At 38.6% G+C, this 22,294-nt stretch overlaps 1 protein-coding gene across 11 annotated transcripts in view; it reads left to right on the top strand.

The window, feature by feature from the left end:
- OSBPL1A (oxysterol binding protein like 1A) overlaps positions 1-22,294 on the top strand; it is a 227,569-nt gene that overhangs the window by 145,209 nt on the left and 60,066 nt on the right. For 10 of the 11 annotated variants that reach the window (XM_072829062.1, XM_072829059.1, XM_072829063.1 and 7 more), the window contains one exon: positions 14,258-14,414. In XM_072829062.1, coding sequence (XP_072685163.1) covers positions 14,258-14,414 — 157 coding nt within the window. Of the gene's footprint in view, positions 1-14,257; positions 14,415-22,103; positions 22,146-22,294 lie in introns of those variants that run through there. The other variant, XM_072829069.1, reaches the window with a different exon arrangement.

The raw sequence follows: 22,294 nt of genomic DNA, 5'->3' as shown, positions 1-22,294 counted from the left end.
TTCCAACTTCTGATACTAGAGTGTTGCAGGGGTCAGGCAGGAACCTCTTTTCTGTCCCTGCTTAGTTCTAGGTCCTTTTTTCTCCAACTGCAGTCTGATGGTTAGCATCAGCATCACCTGGGAACTTGATGGAAATGGAGAACCCAAGGCCTCAGTTCATATCTAGTGAATAAAAATCTACATGTTTTTCAACTCTGAAGGTTCATACAGACATTAAAGCTTGAGCAACATTGCCTAACGTGGCTTCATGGTAGTCTTGTGCCTTGAAATATTGTCTGTATTCTGATAAATCCATAATTCTGTATCTCCAGCCTTTGTCTTCCCTCTGAACTCAGACTTCTGTCTAAATATCCACGTAGCATATTCACTTAAATGTCTAAGATAGCTCCTATGTGTCATAAAATGTCCTAAAGAGAACTCTAGCTTTCTACTCAAACCTTGCCCCTTCTGCAGTCTTTTGCATTTTGGTAGATGGAAGATCTGTCTTTCCAGGTGCTTTGCCCAAGGCTGGGAACCTTTGACTTATCCTTCACAGACAGTTTTATTTTTATGTGTCACATCCACCTTCAGTCCATCAACAAATTCTATTAGATGTACCTTTGAAATACATCAGGGGGCACCGAGTGGTGCAGTTGGTTAAACATCTGATTCTTGATTTTGGCTTAGGTCATGATCTCAGGGTCATGAGATGGAGCCCCGTGTCAAACTTTGTGCTGAACTTGGAACCTGCTTGTGATTCTCTCCTTCTTCCTCAGCCCCTTCCTCTCCCCTTCCTGCTCATGCTCTCTCTTAAAAAAATCTGGCCACTTGCCATATTAGACTCTTATCACCCAGATCCACACCCCCACCATCTCTCGCCTGGATTGTCACAGTGATTTTCTGACTGCTTTCTCTGCCTGCACCCTTATCTGCAGCAGTGTTCTAAACCCAGTATTCACAGATCATTCTGAAACATGAATCAGTTCACATCAATTTTCTGTACGGAAACTTCCAATGGCTTTGCTTGTTAGCTGGAATAAAAGCCAAAGTCCTACACAGTCTGGCCCTCTGCCACTGTTCTGAAGTCTGCTTCTCCCCGTCACTTTTGTCCCTCTGACCTCAGTGTTAGTTCTTGAACTTGCCAAGCATGTTCTCCCTCAGACTTTTTCTTTTCTTTCTTAGATTCAAGTTAGTTAACATATCATGTTGTATTGGTTTCAGGTGTAGAATTTAGTGATTTATCACTTACGTAAAGCACCCAGTGCTCATCACAAGTGCCCTCCTTAATGCCCATCAACCAGCTCACCCATCCTGCAACCCCTCCCCTCCTCCAGCAACCCTCAGTTTGTTTCCAATGATTAAGAGACTCCTACGGTTTGTCTCCCTCTCTGATTTCATCTTGTTTTATTTTTCTTCTCTTCCCCTGTGATTCTCTGTTTTGTTTCTTAAATTCCACATATGAGTGAGATTATATGATAATTGTTTTTTCCCTGATTACTTATTTTGCTTAGCATAATATCTTCCAGTTCCAGGAGCACATGGGCAGCTCAGTGGTTGAGCATCTGCCTTTGGCTCAATCCTGGGGTCCTGGGATCAAGTCCTGCATCAGGCTCCCCATGGGAAGCCTGCTTCTCCCTCTGCCTATGTTTTTGCCTCTCTCTCTCTCTTTCATGAATAAATTTAACCCCCCCCAAAAAAAAACCCCTAAAAAAATACCCTCTAGTTCCATCCACTGTTGCAAATGGCAATATTTCTTTTTTTTTTTTTTTTTGATGGCTGAGTCATATTCTATTGTACAGATATACCACATCACCTTTATCAAATACATCTGTCGATGGACATCTGGGCTCTTTCCATATTTTGGCTCTTGTTGCTGCTATAAACATTGGGGTTCATGTGTTCCCTCGAATCTCTTTATATCCTTTGGGGTAAATACCTAGAAGTGTAATTGTTAGGTCATAGGGTAGCTCTCTTATAACTTTTTGAGAAATCTCTATGTAGTTTTCCAGAGTGGCTGTACCAGCTTGTATTCCCACCAACAGTGTAAAGGGTTCCTCTTTCTCTGCATCCTCCCCAGCATCTGTTGTTTTCTCAGTTGTTAATTTTACATTCTGAGAGGTGTAAGGTGGTATCTTATGGTTTTGATTTGTATTTCCCTGTTGATGAGTGATGTTGAACATTTTATCCTGCATCTGTTAGCCATTTTATGTCTTTGGAAAAGTGACCGTGTCTTTTACCCATTTCTTAACTGAATTATTTATTTTTGGGGTGTTGAGTTTGGTAAGTTCTTTATAGATTCTGGATACTAGCCCTTTATCTGGTATGTCATTTGCAAATACCTTCTCTCATTCCATAGGTTTCCTTTTAGTTTTGTTGACTGTTTCCTTTGCAGTGCAGAAGCTTTTTATTTTGATGAGATCCCAATAGTTCATTTTTGCTTTTGTTTCCCTTGCCACCAGAGACATGTCTTGCTGTGGCCTAGATCAAAGAGGTTGCTGCCTGTTTTCTCCTCTAGGATTTTGATAGTTTTCTGTCTCACAGATGTTCATTCATTTTGAATTTATTTTTTGTATGCTGTAAGGAAGTGGTCCAGTTTAATTCTGCATGTGGCTATCCAGGTTTCCTAACACCGTTTGTTGAAGAGACTTCCTTTTTCCATTGGATATACTTTCCTGCTTTGTCAAAGATGAGTTGACCATATAGTTGTGAGTCCATTTCTGGATTCTCTATTCTGTTCCATTGATCTATGTGACTGTTTTTGTGCAGTACTATACTGTCTTGATGATTACAGTTTTATAATACAGCTTGAAGTCTGGAATTGTGATGCCTCCCGCTTTTCTTTTTCAACATTACTTTGGCTATTCAGGGTCTTTTCTAGTTACATACAAATTTTAGGATTATTTGTTCTAGCTCTGTGAAAAATGCTGGTGTTATTTTGATGGAATTGCATTGATTGTGTAGATTGCTTTGGGTAGTATAGACATTTTGACAATATTTGTTCTTCCAATCCATGAGTATAGGATGTTTTTTCTTTGTGTCATCTTGAGTTTCTTCCATAAGTGTTCTATAGTTTTCAGCGTACAGACTTTTTACCTCTTTGGTTAGCTTTATTTCTAGGTGTCTCATGGTTTTAGATGCAGTTGGAATAGGATCAATTCCTTGATTTCTCTTTCTCCTGCTTCATTATTGGTATATAGAAATGCAGCAGATTTCTGTACGTTGATTTTATCTCAACCTACAGAAACTTCAACTTTGCTGAATTCATGAATCAGTTCTACTAGTTTTTGGTGAAGTCTTTTGGGTTTTCTACACAGTATCATGTTGTCTGTGAAGAGTGAAAGTTTGACTTCTTGCCAATTTGGATAGCTTTTATTTCTTTTTGTTGTCTGATTGCTTAGGCTAGGATTCCAGTACTATATTAAACAACAGTGGTGAGAGTGGACATCTGTGTCATGTTCCTGACCATAGAGGAAAAGCTCTCGGTTTTTTCCCAATGAGGATGAAATTAGCTGTGGGTCTTTCATATATGGCCTTTATGAAGTCGAGGTATATTCCTTCCATACCTGCTTTCTTGAGGGTTTCTATCAAGAAAGAATGCTGTATTTTGTCAAATGCTTTTTCTGCATCTATTGAGAAGATCTTCTCATATGGTTCTTAGCCTTTCTTTTATTAATTTGATGTATCATGTTGGTTGCTTTGTAGATATTGAACCACCCCTGAAGCCGAGGAATAAATCCCACTTGATCATAGTGAATAGTCCTTTTAATGTATGGTGGGATTCCATTAGCTAGTATCTTACTGAGAATTTTTACATCCATGTTCATCAGAAATACTGGTCTGTAATTCTCCTTTTAGTGGGGTCTGTGTCTGGTTTTGGAATGAAGGTAATGCTAGCCTTGTGGAATGAATTTGGAGGTTATCATTCCATTTCTATTGTTTGGAACAGTTTTAGAAGAGTAACTATTAATTTTTCTTTAAAAAATTGGTAGAGTTCCCCTGAGAAGCCATCCGGCCCTGGACTCTTGTTTGTTGAGAGATTTCTGATAACTACTTCAAATTTTTCTCTGGTTATGGGTCTGTTGAAATTTTCTATTTCTTCCTGTTTCAGTTTTGGTAATTTATGTTTCTAAGAATTTATCCGTTTCTTCCAGATTGCCCAATTTGTTGGCATATAATTGGTCATAATAATTGTTTGTATTTCTGTAGTGTTGGTTGTGATCTCTCCCCTTTCAGTTCGTGATTTTATTTATTTTGAGTCCCTTCTCATTTTGATAAATCTGGCTAGGGGTTTATCAGTTTTGTTAATTCTTTCAAAGAATCAGCTCCCAGTCTCGTTGATCTGTTCTATTTTTTTTTTTTTTTTTGATTTCTATATCCTTTATTTCTGCTCTGCTCTTGATTTTTTCTCTTCTGGTTTTAGGCTTTATTTGCTGTTCTTTTCCAGCTTCTTTAGATTTAAGGTTAGGTTGTGTACTTGAGATTTTTCTTGCTTCTTGAGGAAGGCCTGAATTGCTATGTAGTTCCCTCTTGTGACCTCCTTTGCTGCGTCCCAAAGGTTTTGGACTGTCATGTTTTCATTTTCATTTGCTTCCATGTATTTTTTTTATTTCTTTTTTAATTTCCTGGTTAACCCATTCATAATTTTAAAAGGATATTCTTTAACCTCCCTTGTGGACTTCCCAAATTTTTTCTTGTGACTTCAAGTTTCATAGCGTTGTGGCCTGAAAATATGCATAGTGTGATCTCAGACCTTTGCTTTTCATTATCTCCTTTGACTAGAACTGTCTTACCCCAGATATCTACAGTACTTGCTCCCTCACTTCCTTCTTATTCAGAAAGATCCTCACCCAACAATGTTTATCCCTTCCCCCCCCTTTTTTTGCCCTTAAAAAAAAAAAGCACCTTTCACATAGTATTCATTTGTTTGTTGATCTCCTACAATTAGAATGTATGCTCCTCAGTCAGGACAGGATTTTGTTTAGTTAACTGTTGTATTCCCCCCTGCCCCAGGATGGTGCTAGACGAAGAAAGGGGTGCTCAACAAATATTTGTTGAATAAGTAATGAGTTCTGCCAGATGGTATGTCAGGAGGGTTACAGAAATTCAGAGGAGAGTCTGCTAACTGCTTGAGAAAGTTGGGCAAGGCATCACGTTCAAAGAGTGTTTTGAAGAGTGAGTAAGGAGTTCTTCAGACAGATATGACGGGATAGAATATCTTTATGGAAGAGGACAATACATGCAAAGATAAAGAAAAATAGTTTTCAAAACCCCATGAAATACGGTAAGGCCAAAGCAGAGATGAGTGATTAGGGTGCTGAGAAGTAGTGACAGGATGAAGCCAAGAAGGTAATTTAGGACCAGCTAGTAATGAGTCTTATGATAAGTTTGTGCTCAAGAATTTGAATTTTAGAGACGCCTGGTGGCTCAGTGGTTTAGTGGCTGTCTTTGGCCCAGGGCGTCAACCCAGAATCCCAGGATCAAGTCCCATATCAGGCTCCCTTCATGGAGCCTGCTTCTCCCTCTGCCTGTATCTCTGCCTCTCTCTCTCTCTCTCTCTCTCTGTGTCTCTCTCTGGGTCTCTCATGAATAAATAAAATCTTTTAAAAAGAAAAAGAACTTGAATTTTAGGTGGTGGTGGGGAGCCAACAGACATAATTATTAGAGGGGCATCTGATTAGTGTTTTATAAAGATTCATATTTTTCTGAAGTAAACATTAGAGAATTCTTATAATTACATTATACTAAGAATTGGGAGTTCAAAGAAAATAAGACCTGGTCTCTACTCAGGAGTTCACATTTTAGTAGAGTATTTGTGTTATAGGAGTAAAGATTGATTCTAGGTCCTGGTGTCCTAGATAAGAAATGACAAATTTGAATAAAAGCAATTTAAGTGAGAATGGAAAGTTTCAGTTCTTTTTCTCTTTATTCTTTCATGAACACATATCTTTGACCTTTGCTTAGGGGTCAGGAGCTTCCTCAGGGAAGCCTGGTGGACTTTCTTGACTTGATCAGATCCCCACTCGCAGGCTCTCTGCAATATTTTCCCATGTTGAAATTTTGTACAATTATTTGGTTTTTGTCAGCCTGTCCATCAACCAGATCATACATTCCGTGAGGAACTCTGCATCCCTAGCAGCTAGCACAGAGTCTGGCATGCATTAGGAATTCAAATATTTGAGTGAATGGAATTTTGACACCTATTTTTAAGGCCAAAATAACTGAACTTGAAGAGTACGTAGTTGGTTGTGGAGGAGAAGGATATATTTAGGATTCCCATCTCTTTTGGCACCATGCTTTGTCCCCTTCTACATACATCCCTTGTCTTGGTGAATGTATCACCATCTTCCCACTGTGAAAACTACAAATGTGTAAGTTGTCTTTTACACCTTTGCTCACCCCTCTGGTAAACTGAGGCACTGTCAGGTAGGACTGCAGTTCTCCTTAGGACTCCAGAGACTAGGGTGGTACACATCTAACAGGTTTGGCTGCTACTAGTCTTTGTCTCTGACCAGCCATCCCTCCTGTGGCATGTTGTCAGGTATGGGAGGCTGAAAAGTGGCCCCCATGGAAAGGTTCACCTTCTAATCCTCAGAACCTATAACCTTTTTTTGGAAAAAAAAAAATATCTTGGCTGATGTAATTAAGGATTTTGAGATGAGGAGATGATCTTGGCTTATCTGAGTGGGACCTAAATGCCGGCAGCAGTATCCAGTAACAGAAAGCCAGAGGTGCTGTGAAGGCGGAGACAGGGACTAGAGTGAAGTGGCCACAGGCCCAGAGCTGGAAGACTTGAGGAATGTATTCTCCCCTAGTGCCCCCAGAGGGACAGTGGTCCTGCCAATACCAATACTCCCCTGGTGCTTTTGGTCCTAGGAAGGTGTTTGGATTTCTGGCCTCCAAAATTACAAAGAACTAAATTTTTGATGTTTTTAAGCCACCAAGTTTGTGGTGATTGTTAGTAATTGTTAGACTGGCCAAGGGAATCTGATAGATCAGAGCTGTCTGTAAAGTCTAAAACTGATCTCATTACTTCCTGAAAAAACATGCCCATTACTACAGGTTAAGTCCAAACTCTGTGATCTCATTCACTTTAAAGCTTCAGCTCTGATGATCACATCTTTTCCCTCCAGCCACCCTTCTCTCTAGCTATCCCAGGTATTCTTGGACACACACTTGTTCTTTCAGGCTTTAGGACTGTTTGCTGTTGTTCCCCTCACACCTATTTTTCTCTTTTTCGGCCTTAAACTGGCCTTTATCATTGCAGCTCAAATGTCATTTCTGCTTGGAAATGTACCCTGATTCTCTTAAAGTGACTTCTTCAACTGTTCCCACAAATGCTCTATATAAACATATGTTTACTTATGTGTCTTACTGATTGGAGTTTGAATACTTGGCGGAAATCAACCTTGTCTCCTTAATCTTCCTGCACTATTTTAGCAGCTAGTTCTTTACCTGGTGCGTAGTAGATACTTGGTAAACATTAATTTATTAAGTTGAAGTCACAAGAAAATAGTTTGTTTTATAACTATGGATTATTCTGTAACTGGTCTTCGTTCTAGAGTTATTTTCTTTGTAGAATGAATGCATATGTGACCTCCTCGAAAATAATTTTAAGACAAACTGGAAGCTCTGGATTTAATAGTGAAAGTAGAAGCTTGTAAGACTCCCAGTAGTTCACACACTGTGGTTTGTGGAAGTTCTTCATCTTCAATTACGTGTGCAGATTTTACAAGTTGTAGAAAACAGTAGATTTAGTTGCTTGGGGAACAGCCAATACCTTTAAGAAACTCTGTCCTGTGCAACACTATACCATTTGGTTGATTTTGACCTTGGACATCGTTCAGGGAGGATATGTCTAGAATGTCTCTCACTCTTGATGCTTGCTGCCAAGGTTCTGTTTCAAGCTTTTGTCACTTCCTTAGTAAGTTATTGTAGTAGCTTCTTGGCAGCCCCTTCTAGACTTATTCTGACTTCAGTTTATAATTCATTTTAAATGTGGTTGGTTTTTATTTTCTTTGTGTTCTTTATATTTACTATGTTATTTTTGAGTTTACACAATTGTCCCTTAAAGCGAAATTTAAATTTGGTGCGGGTATTTTAAGCTTGGGTTACTTTGGGTTACTATAGACATTTTTAGAATATGCCTGGTATGTGGGAGGCCAACAATAAAAGTATTAAATTGAATGTGTGTATCTCCTGACCATTTCCTGTTACCTTAAGTAAGAGGGGAAAGGTTATTTGGACCATATCCACAGTTCTTCCAGGTCTCACTCCTTTGTACTATTTGTTCTCAAGCTTGTTTTTTCAAAGGTCATGTAAAAAAAAAAAAAAAAAAGTTGATCAGGATAACATAAGAATTGTTGGCATGTTTACGCTAAACTTCATGACCTCTTTTAACCTTTTAATAGGAGGAAAACTCAAAATGTAGGATAGGGTTAATGATCCTCTTAATTCTGAGGGTTTTTTTTGTTTGTTTTGTTTTTTAAAGATTTTATTTATTGATTCATAGACACAGAGAGAAAGAGGCAGAGACACAGGCAGAGGGAGAAGCGGGCTCCATGCGGGGAGCCCGATGTGGGACTCGATCCCAGGTCCCCTGTGTCCCAGGTCACACCCCAGGCTGCAGGCGGCGCCAAACCGCTGCGCCACTGGGGCTGCCCCAATTCTGAGGTTTTTAAAAATACTTTATCAAGGTATGAGTGACCTACAAACAGCTGTACATATTTAATATATAAAATTGTGATGAGGAATGTTTAAAGTCACATTAATGCAGTCAAAGCCGTTGGTTTCCATGCTATTTGGATGAGAGTGAAGAAATTGTAAAGTGAAAGGAGATTGTGTTCAAAATAATTCTGAGTCCTAATGTGGACAGAGATTTCAAGATCTAGGCCTTTGGAGATTTGCCACATTAAAACAGACTTTCCATTAATACTGCTGTTTTCCTTGAGAAAATAATTAGGTGTAGTTTCTACTTTAAATACTTGTCTGTAGGCTAAAGAATTTATCTTGTAAAACATAGTCTTTGTTCTTCGGAGTATTTTTCTGACAATTTTTCTATAAAATTAATTATCAATTAAGCCACCATCCTTTTGTGACTAGGTAGGAATAAACAAAGAGCTACAAATAAGGCAACATGAAGTGTTCCCTTTCTCATCGTTACTTGGTGCTATACCAGTTTCCCTAGTTGCCCATCAAAAGTTCAGTAAATAATGTAGGGCTATTTCATAAATTACCTTACCCAGTTTCTCAGAGGTGATGAAGTATCCTGACAATTTGGGGCAGCCTTAGTTATTATAGAAGCACATATGTTTGTGAGGGAAAATGCTGTGGGAAATAGAATGGTGAAGGGCTAGCCCCGTCTGAAATCTAGCTGTATGTATTGCTCGAATACATATCTTTTGCTGCGTTTGGAAATGTGTCTGCTGGGCAGCCCTGGTGGCTCAGCTGTTTAGCGCCTGCCTTCAGCCCAGGGCGTGATCCTGGAGACCCGGGATCGAGTCCCACATTGGGCTCCCTACATGGGGCCTGCTTCTCCCTCTGCCTGTGTCTGCGCCCCTCTCTCTCTCACGAATAAATAAATAAAACCTTAAAAAAAAAAAAAAAAAAAAAGGAAATACGTCTGTAGAAAAATCAACCCGTCTTGCTTCTGTGTCGTTTTGATTTTCAGTGGCATTGAAGTGAGAGATAACAGGACCACAATAGACTTCATGCATCCAGATGATAGATCTTGGCTTGACAGGTTTTTGTGTGCTTATTTGTTTGAGTTTTGTTTTTTTTGTGTGTGTGTGTGTTTTTGTAGCAATGTACACATAACCTAAAACTTGGCATTTTTGCCATTTTTAAGTATCCAGTTGGGTGGCATTGAGTATATTCACATTGTTGCACAGCGGTTCCTGCCCCCCATCTCCACAGTTCTTAAGTCATCCCAGACTGAAAGTGAAACTCCCAACTTCGTACTCAGTAAAGACTCCTCATCTCCCGCCTGTGTTTCTTTTTAAAGCAGGAATATTGTGGCCTCTTGCTATTACCAGAGCTCTGTAACCACCACAATGTAGGCAGTAAGCACTCTCTCCAAGTGCTTTATGCTTTCCACCGAGATATTACTATCTTGCCCATGAGCATTGGATGATAGATAATGTCTGGTTCATTCGATAATTATATGTATGGGCAAAACTGAAAAACCTGAAGTTTTAAGATTGAGATTTAAGATCTCAGAAGTGCTTAGATTTATCACTGATGGATTAGTACAGGGAGATTTGAAAATTACTTCTTTGTCAGGCTTTACCTTGCTCAATGAACCTCCACAGTGGCTATGGCCTTTTCCATATTTAGCTAAACATGTTTGAATTTAAATCTATCTAAAACTAGGAGTCTCCATATGCACTGATGATCCACTGAAGACAGACTAGTGTGACTAATGCTACGAAGGCAGAGTCTTTTAAGAATGACTCCCTTTTGCCAATAAAGTAAGTCCCAAACTATTTCCCACTGTGTATATTAGACATCTCTGTTCATAGTATTAGAAGTAATGAGCTTTTGTTCTTAAGCACCTAGTTTTCATCTCAAGAGCACCATAAATTGTGTTACTGATCATGTTTCTTACTCTACCTTGCTCTACCTGGAATGCTCAGAGACAGGTCTGTGATTTACACCTCGTGGGTATACAGAACCTCCTGATACGCATTGGGATGCCACCCTGTTTCTTGCTTTATTTTATACTCTTGTCCCACTACCTGCCTGCCTTTTTATTCATCTTATATAGTCAGCTTTGCAAGCGACTCATAGATTCATTTCCATGCAACCGCTCCTACTACTATTCCTTTGTTATAGCTTCAGCTCCCATCTTTCCCAGTACTTCACTTCTGTGTTCTGCTGTTCTGTTTGCTTGGAAAAAGTCCTCTATTTTAACCCTCTCCCTGGCCCCCACTTTTACTTCTGTCACCTTACAGCTCAATCATCAGTCAGTCCTTTCCAGACACCTCATCCTTTACTCTGTAAAATGGCTGATCCCTCCGATGTGGCCTACTGTCCCCATTCTTCTTCTGTTATTTACCTAGAAAACTTTACTAAACTCAGGTGTTCACAGAACTGTCCACCTTTGCTAGACCCTGGGCCGGGACCAGATCTTACAGTTCTTTGACTCCCAGTGCCTGCACTTGCTAAGAATATGGGAGGAATGAATTAAGCAGTGTCAGATACTGTGGATGAGTTTGTAATTCTTTAAGAATTGAGAAAATGACCATTGGACTTTACAGTATTCAGGTCATTGGTGACCTTTGTTAGAGCCCTCCTAGGGGATGGGTGGGGATAGCCTGTTGTCTGTTGTAGAGAGGAAAGGAGGTTGGCAGGAAGGATTGAAGGAAGGCAGGGGTGGAAGAACTGGGAGAAAGGGAGTGGAGGAGAGAGAGGGAGAGGGGGAGTCAGGTTGTACAGCTGGCCATGGAGGGCGAGGGTCTGTGCTGCCATCTGATGGTGTATCTCTAGGGGCCACACTTGGCAGTCCTGTTAGCATGAATGAAGGTTGTAGGTCTTCAGCTTACGCTCACTAAATTGAAATCTTGTTTTGGAAAACATCTACTTCATAGACACTCTTAACTGCCTTACCTCTCGTTTGGTGTTTACTATGTATCTGCTTTTTGTTAAGGATTTTCTTTTTCGGTGAATATATGTCTTCTGATTTGTAGCTCTTAAACAGCAAACACATTGTCCTGTGCATAGTGCTGTGTAATAAATGCCTGAGGTTTTTTGCTTCAGTGCTTTCTGTTTTCATGACATCTGAATTATAAAGTACTAATAATGCATCTTAAATAATACTAACCAATACAGACACAGCTATTTTGTTTGACTCTTCAAATTCTTAATTTTTTTCATATGAAATAAATTTGAAAATGTAGGTGTGAAAAATCCACCCCCAACTCACTACCTAAGAGGACTCTTGTCATCTTTGATACAGGATTTGCTCAGACAGCTGCTTCTGAACGATACTCTTACCTCCACCTGAGTACCAGTCTCTTTTTGTAAAGATTTACCTGAAGCACCACCTCTCCCATAAGGTCTTTCCCGATACCCATCTCCTTAGCCCAGAAAATTGACTGATCCCCTTACTTCAGTGTGCCCTAGACAGACTTCTGTTATTTTACTGCTCCTCCTCTGTATGGTCCTTCTGAACCAGCCTGGTCTATCTTATGACTAAAGTTATTTTTTTCCTCTATCTTTTAGAGTTCCAAAATGGTAACTTGATTATTTTTGACTTCGTATTTTGCTAAAAGCATTTTTCTGTTTTATTGTTTTTGTAAGTATAATTTTAACAACTAATTTCACCTCAAGGGCAGCTGTCCTTTGTTATTGGCTATTCAGGTTATCTAATTTTTTTCAATAAAAAAATCATTGCTGCCTGCTAAAACTGACTATGAAAAACAAGTCTCTTCAAATTTATTATTAAAGTATCTGCTTCTTTGTTAAAAGGTATATGACTGAACAAAGGTATATTTTCAGAAATTCCAGTAAAATTATATTTACAGGAAAAAAATAACTTTACTGGCATTGAAAGACTTTAAATAATTTAACATCATCCAAAGAGTCCAGAATTCAGAACTCAAGATGTACTGTCCAACCTGCAATTGTATTTGTCCAAAACTCACTATTGTGATGTTCCCTGACTTGCAGTGGTTCATCTTATGATTTTTCTACTTTATGGTAATGTGAGAACTATATGCATTCAATAAAAACCATACTTCAAATTTTGTTTTTTTATTTTATTTTATTTTTATTTTTTTCATACTTCAAATTTTAAATATGGATCTTTTCTGGAGCTAGTGCTAGCCAAGAATAGGGAACCATGGCTCCCAGTCAGCCACGTAGTCACGAGAGTAAACAACCAATAGGCTGGCAAGTGTTCTATACCCAGACAACCATTTTGTTTTTCAGTACAGCATTCAGTAAATTACTTTATTATAAAATAGGCTTTGTGTCCGATGATTTTGCCTAACTGTTGGCTAATGTAAGTGAGCACATTTAAGGTAGGCTAGGCTGAGCTGTGATATTGGGCAGGTTGGATGTATAAATGCATTTTTGACATTTATTTTTTTACTTAATATTTTAAACTTACGATGAATTAATTGGGACGTAACCCCATTGTAAGTCAAGGAAGATCCATAATTAACCTAATGTGATAAAAATAAGATTCCTTAATGTTGACTAAGTTATAGAATGCTGCAGAGGGAAAAGAAGGCACTAAAAAATTTGGTTTCCTGAACAGTTTAGCTATAATATAAGCAGAGGGTCAATAAATTCATTTAAGGAAGTTTGCTTGAATGTCTGTCAGAGTGCTTCTCCAGAGCTGAGGACAGATGAGTGTCTGCTTAAGAGGGAAGTTAAAAGTTACCTTGAGTTTATATTTTAATAAAAATGTAGGCACAATTTAATTTTGGGGGGAGATTGCTGCATTGAACTGAAATCTATAGAACATGAAATGAGTCAGAAGACCTAGGTTCAAATCCTGGTTCGCCTAACTCAAAAACCATGAGCCCATCAGCACACTAGTTAACCCCATAAGTCTTGCAGTGCTGTCACCAGGCACCCTGGAAATGCTAAAAGGAGATGAATAATGTGATCATGCCTGAAAACTATAATGTGTTGTATAAAAATAAGTTGTCTTAGTATTCCCAAACAGGCAGATGGCTGTACCCTGAATACATAGCCAATTAGGAACGTGGTATTTCTATCCTAAAAATGCCTGCCTGATAATTGGATTTTATATGGACACTGAGCTTTAGCTCTTGAGCATTTAAATAATGTCATACCAGAAGAAGTATTTTTTGAAATATTTTAAAACTACCTTTGCTTTTGTGTCTATAGTATCAGATATAACTTAAACTTCCCTAAAGTATAGCCACTATAGCTTTTTCCTTATACGTGTATTTTAAAAAATGAATGCTTGGTTGGTAAGTTACACTTAAGATGCTTTAAAAGACAGTGTAAAAAGAGAAATGGAGCAGGGGGAGATTACCGAATGTGATTTCTTAAAGAATTGGGTAATCTTTGGAAATCTCTTGTAATATGTAAGATATTTAACAGTAAGTTTATATAAGCCTGTATCTGTTTCATAAATCCACCTTAGCCTTATTGGGTGCAGGTTCATTGAAATCCCCAAGGATGTGGTTAACGGATGGATTGTTGAAGGACAAAGTAGGCTGCTTAAGTTTCAAAGCCTAATGCATTGTTACTGCAGCCTCACACCCAAGTTCAGCTCATTGACTATGAACCTGCTCTGTCACAGAGTCCGAGTCCGAGTGGTCCCTGAGTAGACTGGAAGCAGTGACGGCGTGCTCCTTGGACGAGAAAGGAGAGCACTTGAGCAGTAGAAAACACAGAATGTCAGAAGGAAAAGATTGTGGTGGTGGAGATGCTCTCTCCAATGGCATCAAAAAACACAGGTAGGATAGTCTTTAATGGTTACTTACCATGGCTGACTTATAAAATACTTGCGGTTCATAAAGCAAAGCATGCCTTCTCTTTGTTTCTCCTCCCCTCTGTGTTAGACATTTATATTGCTGTTACCACCTCAGAGAAAGGATCTAGCTTACATATTTTGTTCATTTAAGAGAAGAACATCTGTACTTGTAGGAACAAAGCATAAAATTTGGTGTTAGCAACCATGGTTTCTGGGAACATAAATCCTTTGGTTGACGATTTAGATAGGCTCTTCAGAACTGCCCATTGCAATTGATGCTGGGCTCCTTTTTTCATCATACATCTTTTATGGCTCTGCCTCCCCGTGCTATTTTAGTTTCTCGACATTTGATCTTCTTGTTGGTTTTATAAAGAGGGAATGGTAATATTGCCTGCCTGTTGATACAATTTAGTTACATTTAAACAAAGACTTTTATTAAGACCCAGGGTTTGTTGAACAGATCCATTTTACACTGTCTAATAACATTAGTATCTTTTTATTCCCTTGATGATTTCATCCTAGAGATTGTCCCAAATTAATGAGACACAGCAGACGTCCCAGCTCTCCGGTTTCAGCATGAGTGTACAGACACAGTGGCATATGTGTCTGCTGGTATTCATAAGATATTTTACCAAATTATGGGTTAAGGACATATCCTGGGGTCATTATAAAAAGCACTTTGGCGATAAGAAGTTATTAACAGTTAATTTCTACAAGATAGTTTTTGTTTGTTTAGTATTTGTAGGTTGTGTAACTCTGACTTCATTTCTGTACCATGATTCTGGTCCCAGTTGGTCTTAATTATTGTTCTCCCAGGAAAAAAATGTACATATCCTTTCTGATTTATGTGTATTTGCCCCTTACTAAGAAAAATGTCTTAATTTATGCCTATTTTGAAAACATTAGTGAGTTACAGGTAATGAACTAATTAAAACCAGAGTTTTATTTTGTTTGGTGAGAAGGGTGTCCTCTAAACATACTTTATGATGGAGGGTGCTGTTGCAGATTACGTGGCTAGCAGTGAGTGTCTTTCCCGATTGTCTTCTGCAGTTTCTGTCTGTTCTTTTGGGAGTCTGGAGCTAATAAGTTCTGAATAGGACATGAAATCCCTACCAGGAAACTGGGCAGGCCTACCAGTCTTACATCATGATGGTCTAGGGGGAGCACAGGTGAAATCTTTGGGTATGAGAAACTTACAAATAGCTGAAATAATAGTTAAAATAGCAAAAAGAGCCACTGTTCTTAGATGCCCTTCTATCTTAGGGCAGGAGAGACATTTTTCTGTTGCTTTTCAGGACTCAGGAGCCCTAGTATGTGTGCTTTCATCCTAACAGTAGTTACTGTGCAATTGACAGAAATGTATTATACTATATTGATATATTCTGTGTTGTGTCTTAGTCAAGCCCAGAATGGTAAAATGAGAAGAAAGTTAAGGTGAAATTGTTCAAAAATCAGGGCAGATCACTAAGAAAAACTACAAAGGAATGCAGCTAGTGACCTCACCAGAGAAGTTAAAAGTTAAAGTTAAAAAGATAAATGAGCTGCAACTTATTAAGCTTATAAATGTAATAAAATATTCTTTAGTTATTTAAAAGAAAAAAGGACAGTTTAGGAAATCGTCAGCAGTCAGATATATGAGAAAAACAACAGTTTCCTATTTTAAAAAGTAATTGTTATGGGGATTTTTTTAAAGCCCATCTTTTCCATAACCTTCTTTCTAATCAAATAAACAGAGCATATACCACAAATAATTTAAAGGTTTCCTTTCAGAATAGGAAAGTAAGTGGAGTGTTCGATGTTACCAAATTCCTCTTGCCTGTGCCCTCAATTGCATTATACATAATCTGCATTTATATTGGGCAGTTATTAGGATAATATGAAGAACAATTTGAATCAGTAGTAATTTTGGTGATGCTTTTAGAAAAGCAGATATAGAGGCCCCTGCGTGGCTCAGCCAGTTAAGCATCCAGCTCTTGATTTTGGCTCAGATCATGATCCTCAGGGTCATGAGATGGATCCCCGGATTGGGCTCTGTGCTCAGTGCAGAATCTGCTTGTCCCTCTCCTGCTGCTCCTCCTGCTTGTGTTCTTTTCCTCTCAGATGGGTGGGGTGGGGAATAGAGGGGGAGGGTTGAATTGCTTTGCAGAAAATTAGCCTACTCCTTGCTACAGCCAGGATTATATTTACAGGGCTTCTTGTCATTGTGGCTCTGTCCCACAGGATCAGTTCTCTCCTCTTGGACTAAATTATGAAATGTATTCAGAGCTCTAATCTTTTAACCTGTTAGCAGTTTGACCCAAGTTTTTACATTTGATAAAAATGCTGATATTTATTATATTTATTTCATCCTGTCTCTGGATGTGCTATAAAAGATACTAATGTAGACTAGAGTGTGAAACATTGCATCTATGTTAGGATTCTGTAAATGTTATTTACTGTATCAATAGCATTAACAAAAGGAGAGAAATATAGCATCATCCTAATAGATACAAAGCAGGGCCACCTGAGTGGCTCAGTTGGTTGAGGATTGGACTTTGTGATTTCAGCTCAGGTCATGATCTCATCGGTTATGACATAGAGCCCCATGTTGGGCTCCATACTCACTATGGAGTCTGCTTGAGATTATCTCTCTCTGTTCTTCCCCCTGCTCACACTCTCTCCCTAAAAAATAAATTAAAAATCTTTAAGAAAAATAAGTCATTCGTGATTAATATCTTAGCAAACCACAAATAGAAGAGAACCTCTCTAATTAAAAGTTACAAGAAACAAATTATGAAATATTAAGCACAGTAATTATGATTATCAGGAAAAAGACAAGAATGCTGTCATTTTTGCTATTCAGCATTATTTGGAGGCTGTAATCAGAGATCTAACATACCTAGGAGATTTAGAAATAAACAGAACCATTAGTATCTACAGACATATTGTCAGAGGTGGTAAGGAAGTTTGGCAAGGTTGCTTTCACACAAAATCAGCTTCTTCCATTTCTGTGTACCATCAACAGACAAACTGCAGCTAAATCTGGGAGCATTAGTGTTGAACATACCAAGTCTCATACCTAGGAATAGATCTTAGCAAAAAATGTAATATTAAAACTTACTGAAAGACCTAAAGCTTATTAAGAAAGCAAATACATTGTCCTAAAGATGCTTTTGCCAAACTGATCTGCAAATTCAATGTAATTTTAATTAAAATCTCAATGCCCTTTTCCTTGGAAGTTGAAACATGGGGTTCTGAAATATATATTTAGGCACATATTTAGGCACACAGGGTTTTGAGGAGCCAAGATGCTGCTCAAGGACCAGATTGGGGGAAAGGAAGACATTTGTTCTACCACATGTCAAGACTGATTGTAAATCTTTAGTGCAGAATTGTCCTAGAGGCAGACTGACCTGTAGGATGAAAATAACAAGGTCCAAGACCGACCCACACATGTAGGAAACCTGATACACATAGTAGACCTTGCATAGCAGGTCAGCGAGAGGAAGAATGAATTGTTAGGTAAGTGATGCTGAGATAATCATTTAATGTGGACCCTCCAAAAAACCCAAAGGGGAAACATAACCTTCTTTCATATACACAAATATAAATAAGTTCTAGATGAACCAAACACTTAAATGTGAAAGAGCACAACTTAAAAACTTTTAGAAGGAAATACACAGTATCAACAGTTTTGATATAGGGAAGAAGGTCTTACGACAGAAATGTGATAGGGACTAAGTTTATATCTGATTCTAGTTAATGTACTTGTATTTATATTAACATATTTACTTGAATAAAGCCTTCTATTCTTTAGTAAATGTGGCTACAAATTACAAAGATTTATTTTGCTGAAATGGCAGATTACGACTCCAGATGATCATTTATTCTTTATTTACCCTCCGTGACTGCTTTAGAATTGAATTATTAGGTCACCAAATAACAGCTGTCTTCTGTTTAGAAGTCATACAAAGAATATGGTGTCAAGTTGAAGTCAAACCTAAAACAATAACTTCCAAGAAGTAAGATTATATTGAAAAAATGTTGTTAGTGATAAAAATTATTCAACTTTGAATACATCTAATCACTAGAATAAAACCATCTTGGTTTTGAAATCTCCCTGCAGATACAGGACAGATTATCTGCTTTCAGACTTGATTAGGTCAGGGCACAGAGTTAATAACAAGTCACTACCCCCACCCCAGATGTCCTCTGGTGCCCTGTGCAGAAAAAAAATATTCGTCTGTCAGGAAATGTTTGTGGTAGCTCCCTATTGTCATGTGGTGATCAGGGTCACGTTAGAGTCCAGATACATCTCTGATTTTCAAAAGACCCGGAGTTGTGGAAGAAAGCACAAGAGCCTGCCCAGAATTAACCAGATTTGTGGTAAGGCCAATGGGCTGGAGGGACCAGTGGTTCCAAGGACATGGTGAATCTACACTCTTAGCGTTCTCTTTACCTTAGAGTCCTTAACTTGCTCTGGAAAGGAGAGGACTGTAATTGTTTTTGTTTTGTTTTGTTTTTTTGTTGTTGTTGTTGTTTTGTTTTTTGTTTTTTCATTAAAAAATTTAAAAAAGAGTATCACTGAAACACACAGTGCTACTCTGGAGCCTACCTGTTTAACAAGCTAGACACATGCAGGTCTCAGCAGCCTGTGAGAGAAAAGTGCTAGAGGTGGAGAACAGTGAGAAGCAGTAGAGGAGGATGCTTGACTCTCCTATGAGACACAGAATTTGGGCGAGGGTACTGCTGAGTGCACAGGAAGCAGGCCTGGCTGTCCTGAAACTGCAGCTGGCTATCGGAGCAGCAGAGATTGGACCTCTGGGGCAGATTGGCAATTTTGATTACATGTGACACCCACCTCTCCAACAAAAACATGTTTGGGGGGGATCCCTGGGTGGCGCAGCGGTTTGGCGCCTGCCTTTGGCCCAGGGTGCGATCCTGGAGACCCGGGATCGAATCCCACATCGGGCTCCCGGTGCATGGAGCCTGCTTCTCCCTCTGCCTGTGTCTCTGCCCCTCTCTCTCTCTCTCTCTCTCTCTCTCTCTCTTTCTCTGTGTGTGTGTGTGTGTGTGTGTGTGTGTGTGTGACTATCATTAAAAAAAAAAAAAAAAAAAATGTTTGGGAATTCCTGGACCAGAAAGAGATTGGCAGGTGGGGACTAGGCACCCAACAAAAAGCATGCAAATGCAGAATAACAAGCTGTTAGGCTATGGAGTCACTTGAGGATATATTACAAAGGAAATGACAAAGCCAGTAGGGGGTCTAGATTTTTTTTTTAAGATTTTATTTATTTATTCATGAGAGACAGAGAGAGAGAGAGAGAGAGATGAGAGGCAGAGACACAGGCAGAGGGAGAAGCAGGCTCCATGCAGGGAGCCCAATGTGGGACTCCATCCTGAGATTCCAGGACCACACCCTGAGCCAAAGGCAGGCACTAAACCCCTCAGCCATCCAGGGATCCCCTGGGGGTCTAGATTGTTGATAATTATCTTCACAGAATTTACTGCCAGAAATACCCCCAGGAAAGCTGAGACATCTTTTCACAGAGTCCCCCTCTTTCAGCCCTAAGAAGAGAGACTCTTTGAAAAACAGGTGCTGAGGCCCACCAAACCACCTCCTTATTTTGCCCTGACCCCTAAAACACCTCCTTTGGGCTTGGAGTTCTTTAAAACACTGTTGGAAAAACATAAGATCTTACCAGTTGTAGCATTCTGTAAGGAAATGATAGTGAGATATACACTTTTACCTGATTCCAAGAGCTCATCAAATCTATTCTAGATTAGTGATTTTTTTTTTTTTTTTTTCTGGGCAGATGAGAGTAGTTTTCTAGGGCAGCCATAATCTGCAAGGCTAGGCTTGAGTGACCAAAATAACAAATAGCTAATGATTTGTGTTGTTTGCTTTAGACATGAAGAGTAAAGAATACATTTTCTGGCACATAATCCCATTTTAGAAACTTTATGAGAGTTTTCAAACATACATACAAGTAGAATCGTGTAAAGAACCGCTCGTACCCCTCATTCATCTTCAGCATCTATTGTGTGCCCCACTTTGTTTCATCTCCAGACCTCCCCCACCTCCTATACTGTAAGAAGTTATCTTAAAAATTATGTCAAATCCAAAATACAGTTTCATCTTTAATTTAGTGTGAATCTTTAAAACATTGGGACTCTTCTAAAACCATTATGATACCTGAAAAATCAGTATCTTTTAATTATCCTCAGACAGGTAATACTCCATTTTTCCTGATTGTCTTATAACTGCCACTTAATAATTAAATCTAAAATGTCATTTAATAATAAAAATCCAGAAGGTCCACATACTGCATTTGGTTTACATGTCTCTTCAATCTCTCCTAATCTCTAGATTTATTCTCCACTTCCCCATTTTTTTCTTGCCATTTACGGAAAAAACCTGGTCATTTGTCCTGTAGAGTAACCCCACAATCTGATTATTGCTGGTTGCATTCCCATGGTGTCATTTGACATATTCTTTTACTCCTGAATTGCCTGTAAACAGATGGTTATGTAGAGAGGCTTAACCAGATGTAGGCTTGAATTGTTTGGGACAAAGTGCTTCATAGGTATACCTCCTGTTACGTTCACCAGTAGCACACATTGGCTGATTTTCCTTTTTTTTTTTTTTTTAAATGAGGTTGATTTCCTGGGGTGTCAGGCATTTTCAGTCGATACATCCATGATGAATGAAGTTGCCCAATAGCCTTGAACCTAATGATTTTAGCAGCCACTGTTGATCAATGTCTATCTACATCCTTGTTTTATTACGGTCTGCAGAATAGTTGTATTACATTTCTATCATTCCTTCTCCTTAGATAGAACTGAAAAAAGTTCCTATTATCTCTTTTCAGAATATGTTGGCTCCCTAACATCCTCTAGAGGTGATACATGAAAACACGCATTGGATTGCATAAATCTACTGTAGTAATTTTTCCCATCTTTGGTCAGAAGGAACCCCTTTGTGTCCTTTTGACAGGGCCTCAGTTAGGTTTTTGTTTTTGTTTTTGTTTTTCTTTTGAGGTATAATCTTAAAACACTAATTCAGTTGTCTTTGATAGCTGCTTTGCTTTCTAATACAGAGAGATGTTTCAAGCTTATCTGGTATGCTTCCTGCCCCAGATTCTAGTCAGCTTTTTATCTAACGAGCCACATTTCATTTTAGTGGGAAATAATATTTAGCTGTAACAGTCTGGGTATTAAGAGTGCTCAGTACTAGCAGGTTGGCCACAGTTCCCAGTCCTTTTCGTTGAAGAGACGTGAACCACCCTCCCTCTCCATCCCCCAGAAAGGAAAAGTGCTTCATAAGGTCATACCAATATATTTCCAGTTAAAACTTTAGATTCTAGGGTTTCCCTCTTAATTCCTTTGACTTTATTTGTATTTCATGGTTCCTAATGACATTTATATAATTACCTCTTTGAGTCTAGTATGTTCTGCACACACATACTCACATAGAAATACTGTTACTAGCAGCAGGGTTGCTGAAAAGAATTTCAGATTTCAGTTCCTTTTCATACATTCTGTCTGGGATGTACAGTCAGTGTTATGTTTGAAGGTCAGTTTCTGTGTGGTTAAACTACTAACTTGTTACACAGATAGGTTTGTTTCATATGCCTTTGGGTTTTAGAGATACCCTTTTGACTTAGTTTTTTTTTTTTTTTTTATAGTTCAGTGAAATATTTACATGATTTCAAAGCCAAAAATACAAAACAAGGTATGTTTAGAAAAATCTAGTTTTCATTCTTTTTCCCTCAATGTTATTTCCTTCCTCCCCCCAGATGTAATCATTGTTACAATCTCCTAAGTAGTGTTTAATATAAGCAGTGTTAAGATATATTCGTATTCCTTTTTTAAGTATAAAAG

The sequence above is a fragment of the Canis lupus genome, chromosome 6, assembly GCF_048164855.1.
Source record: "Canis lupus baileyi chromosome 6, mCanLup2.hap1, whole genome shotgun sequence".
Lineage (NCBI taxonomy): Eukaryota > Metazoa > Chordata > Mammalia > Carnivora > Canidae > Canis > Canis lupus.
This window is presented reverse-complemented; position numbering and strand designations above follow the sequence as displayed.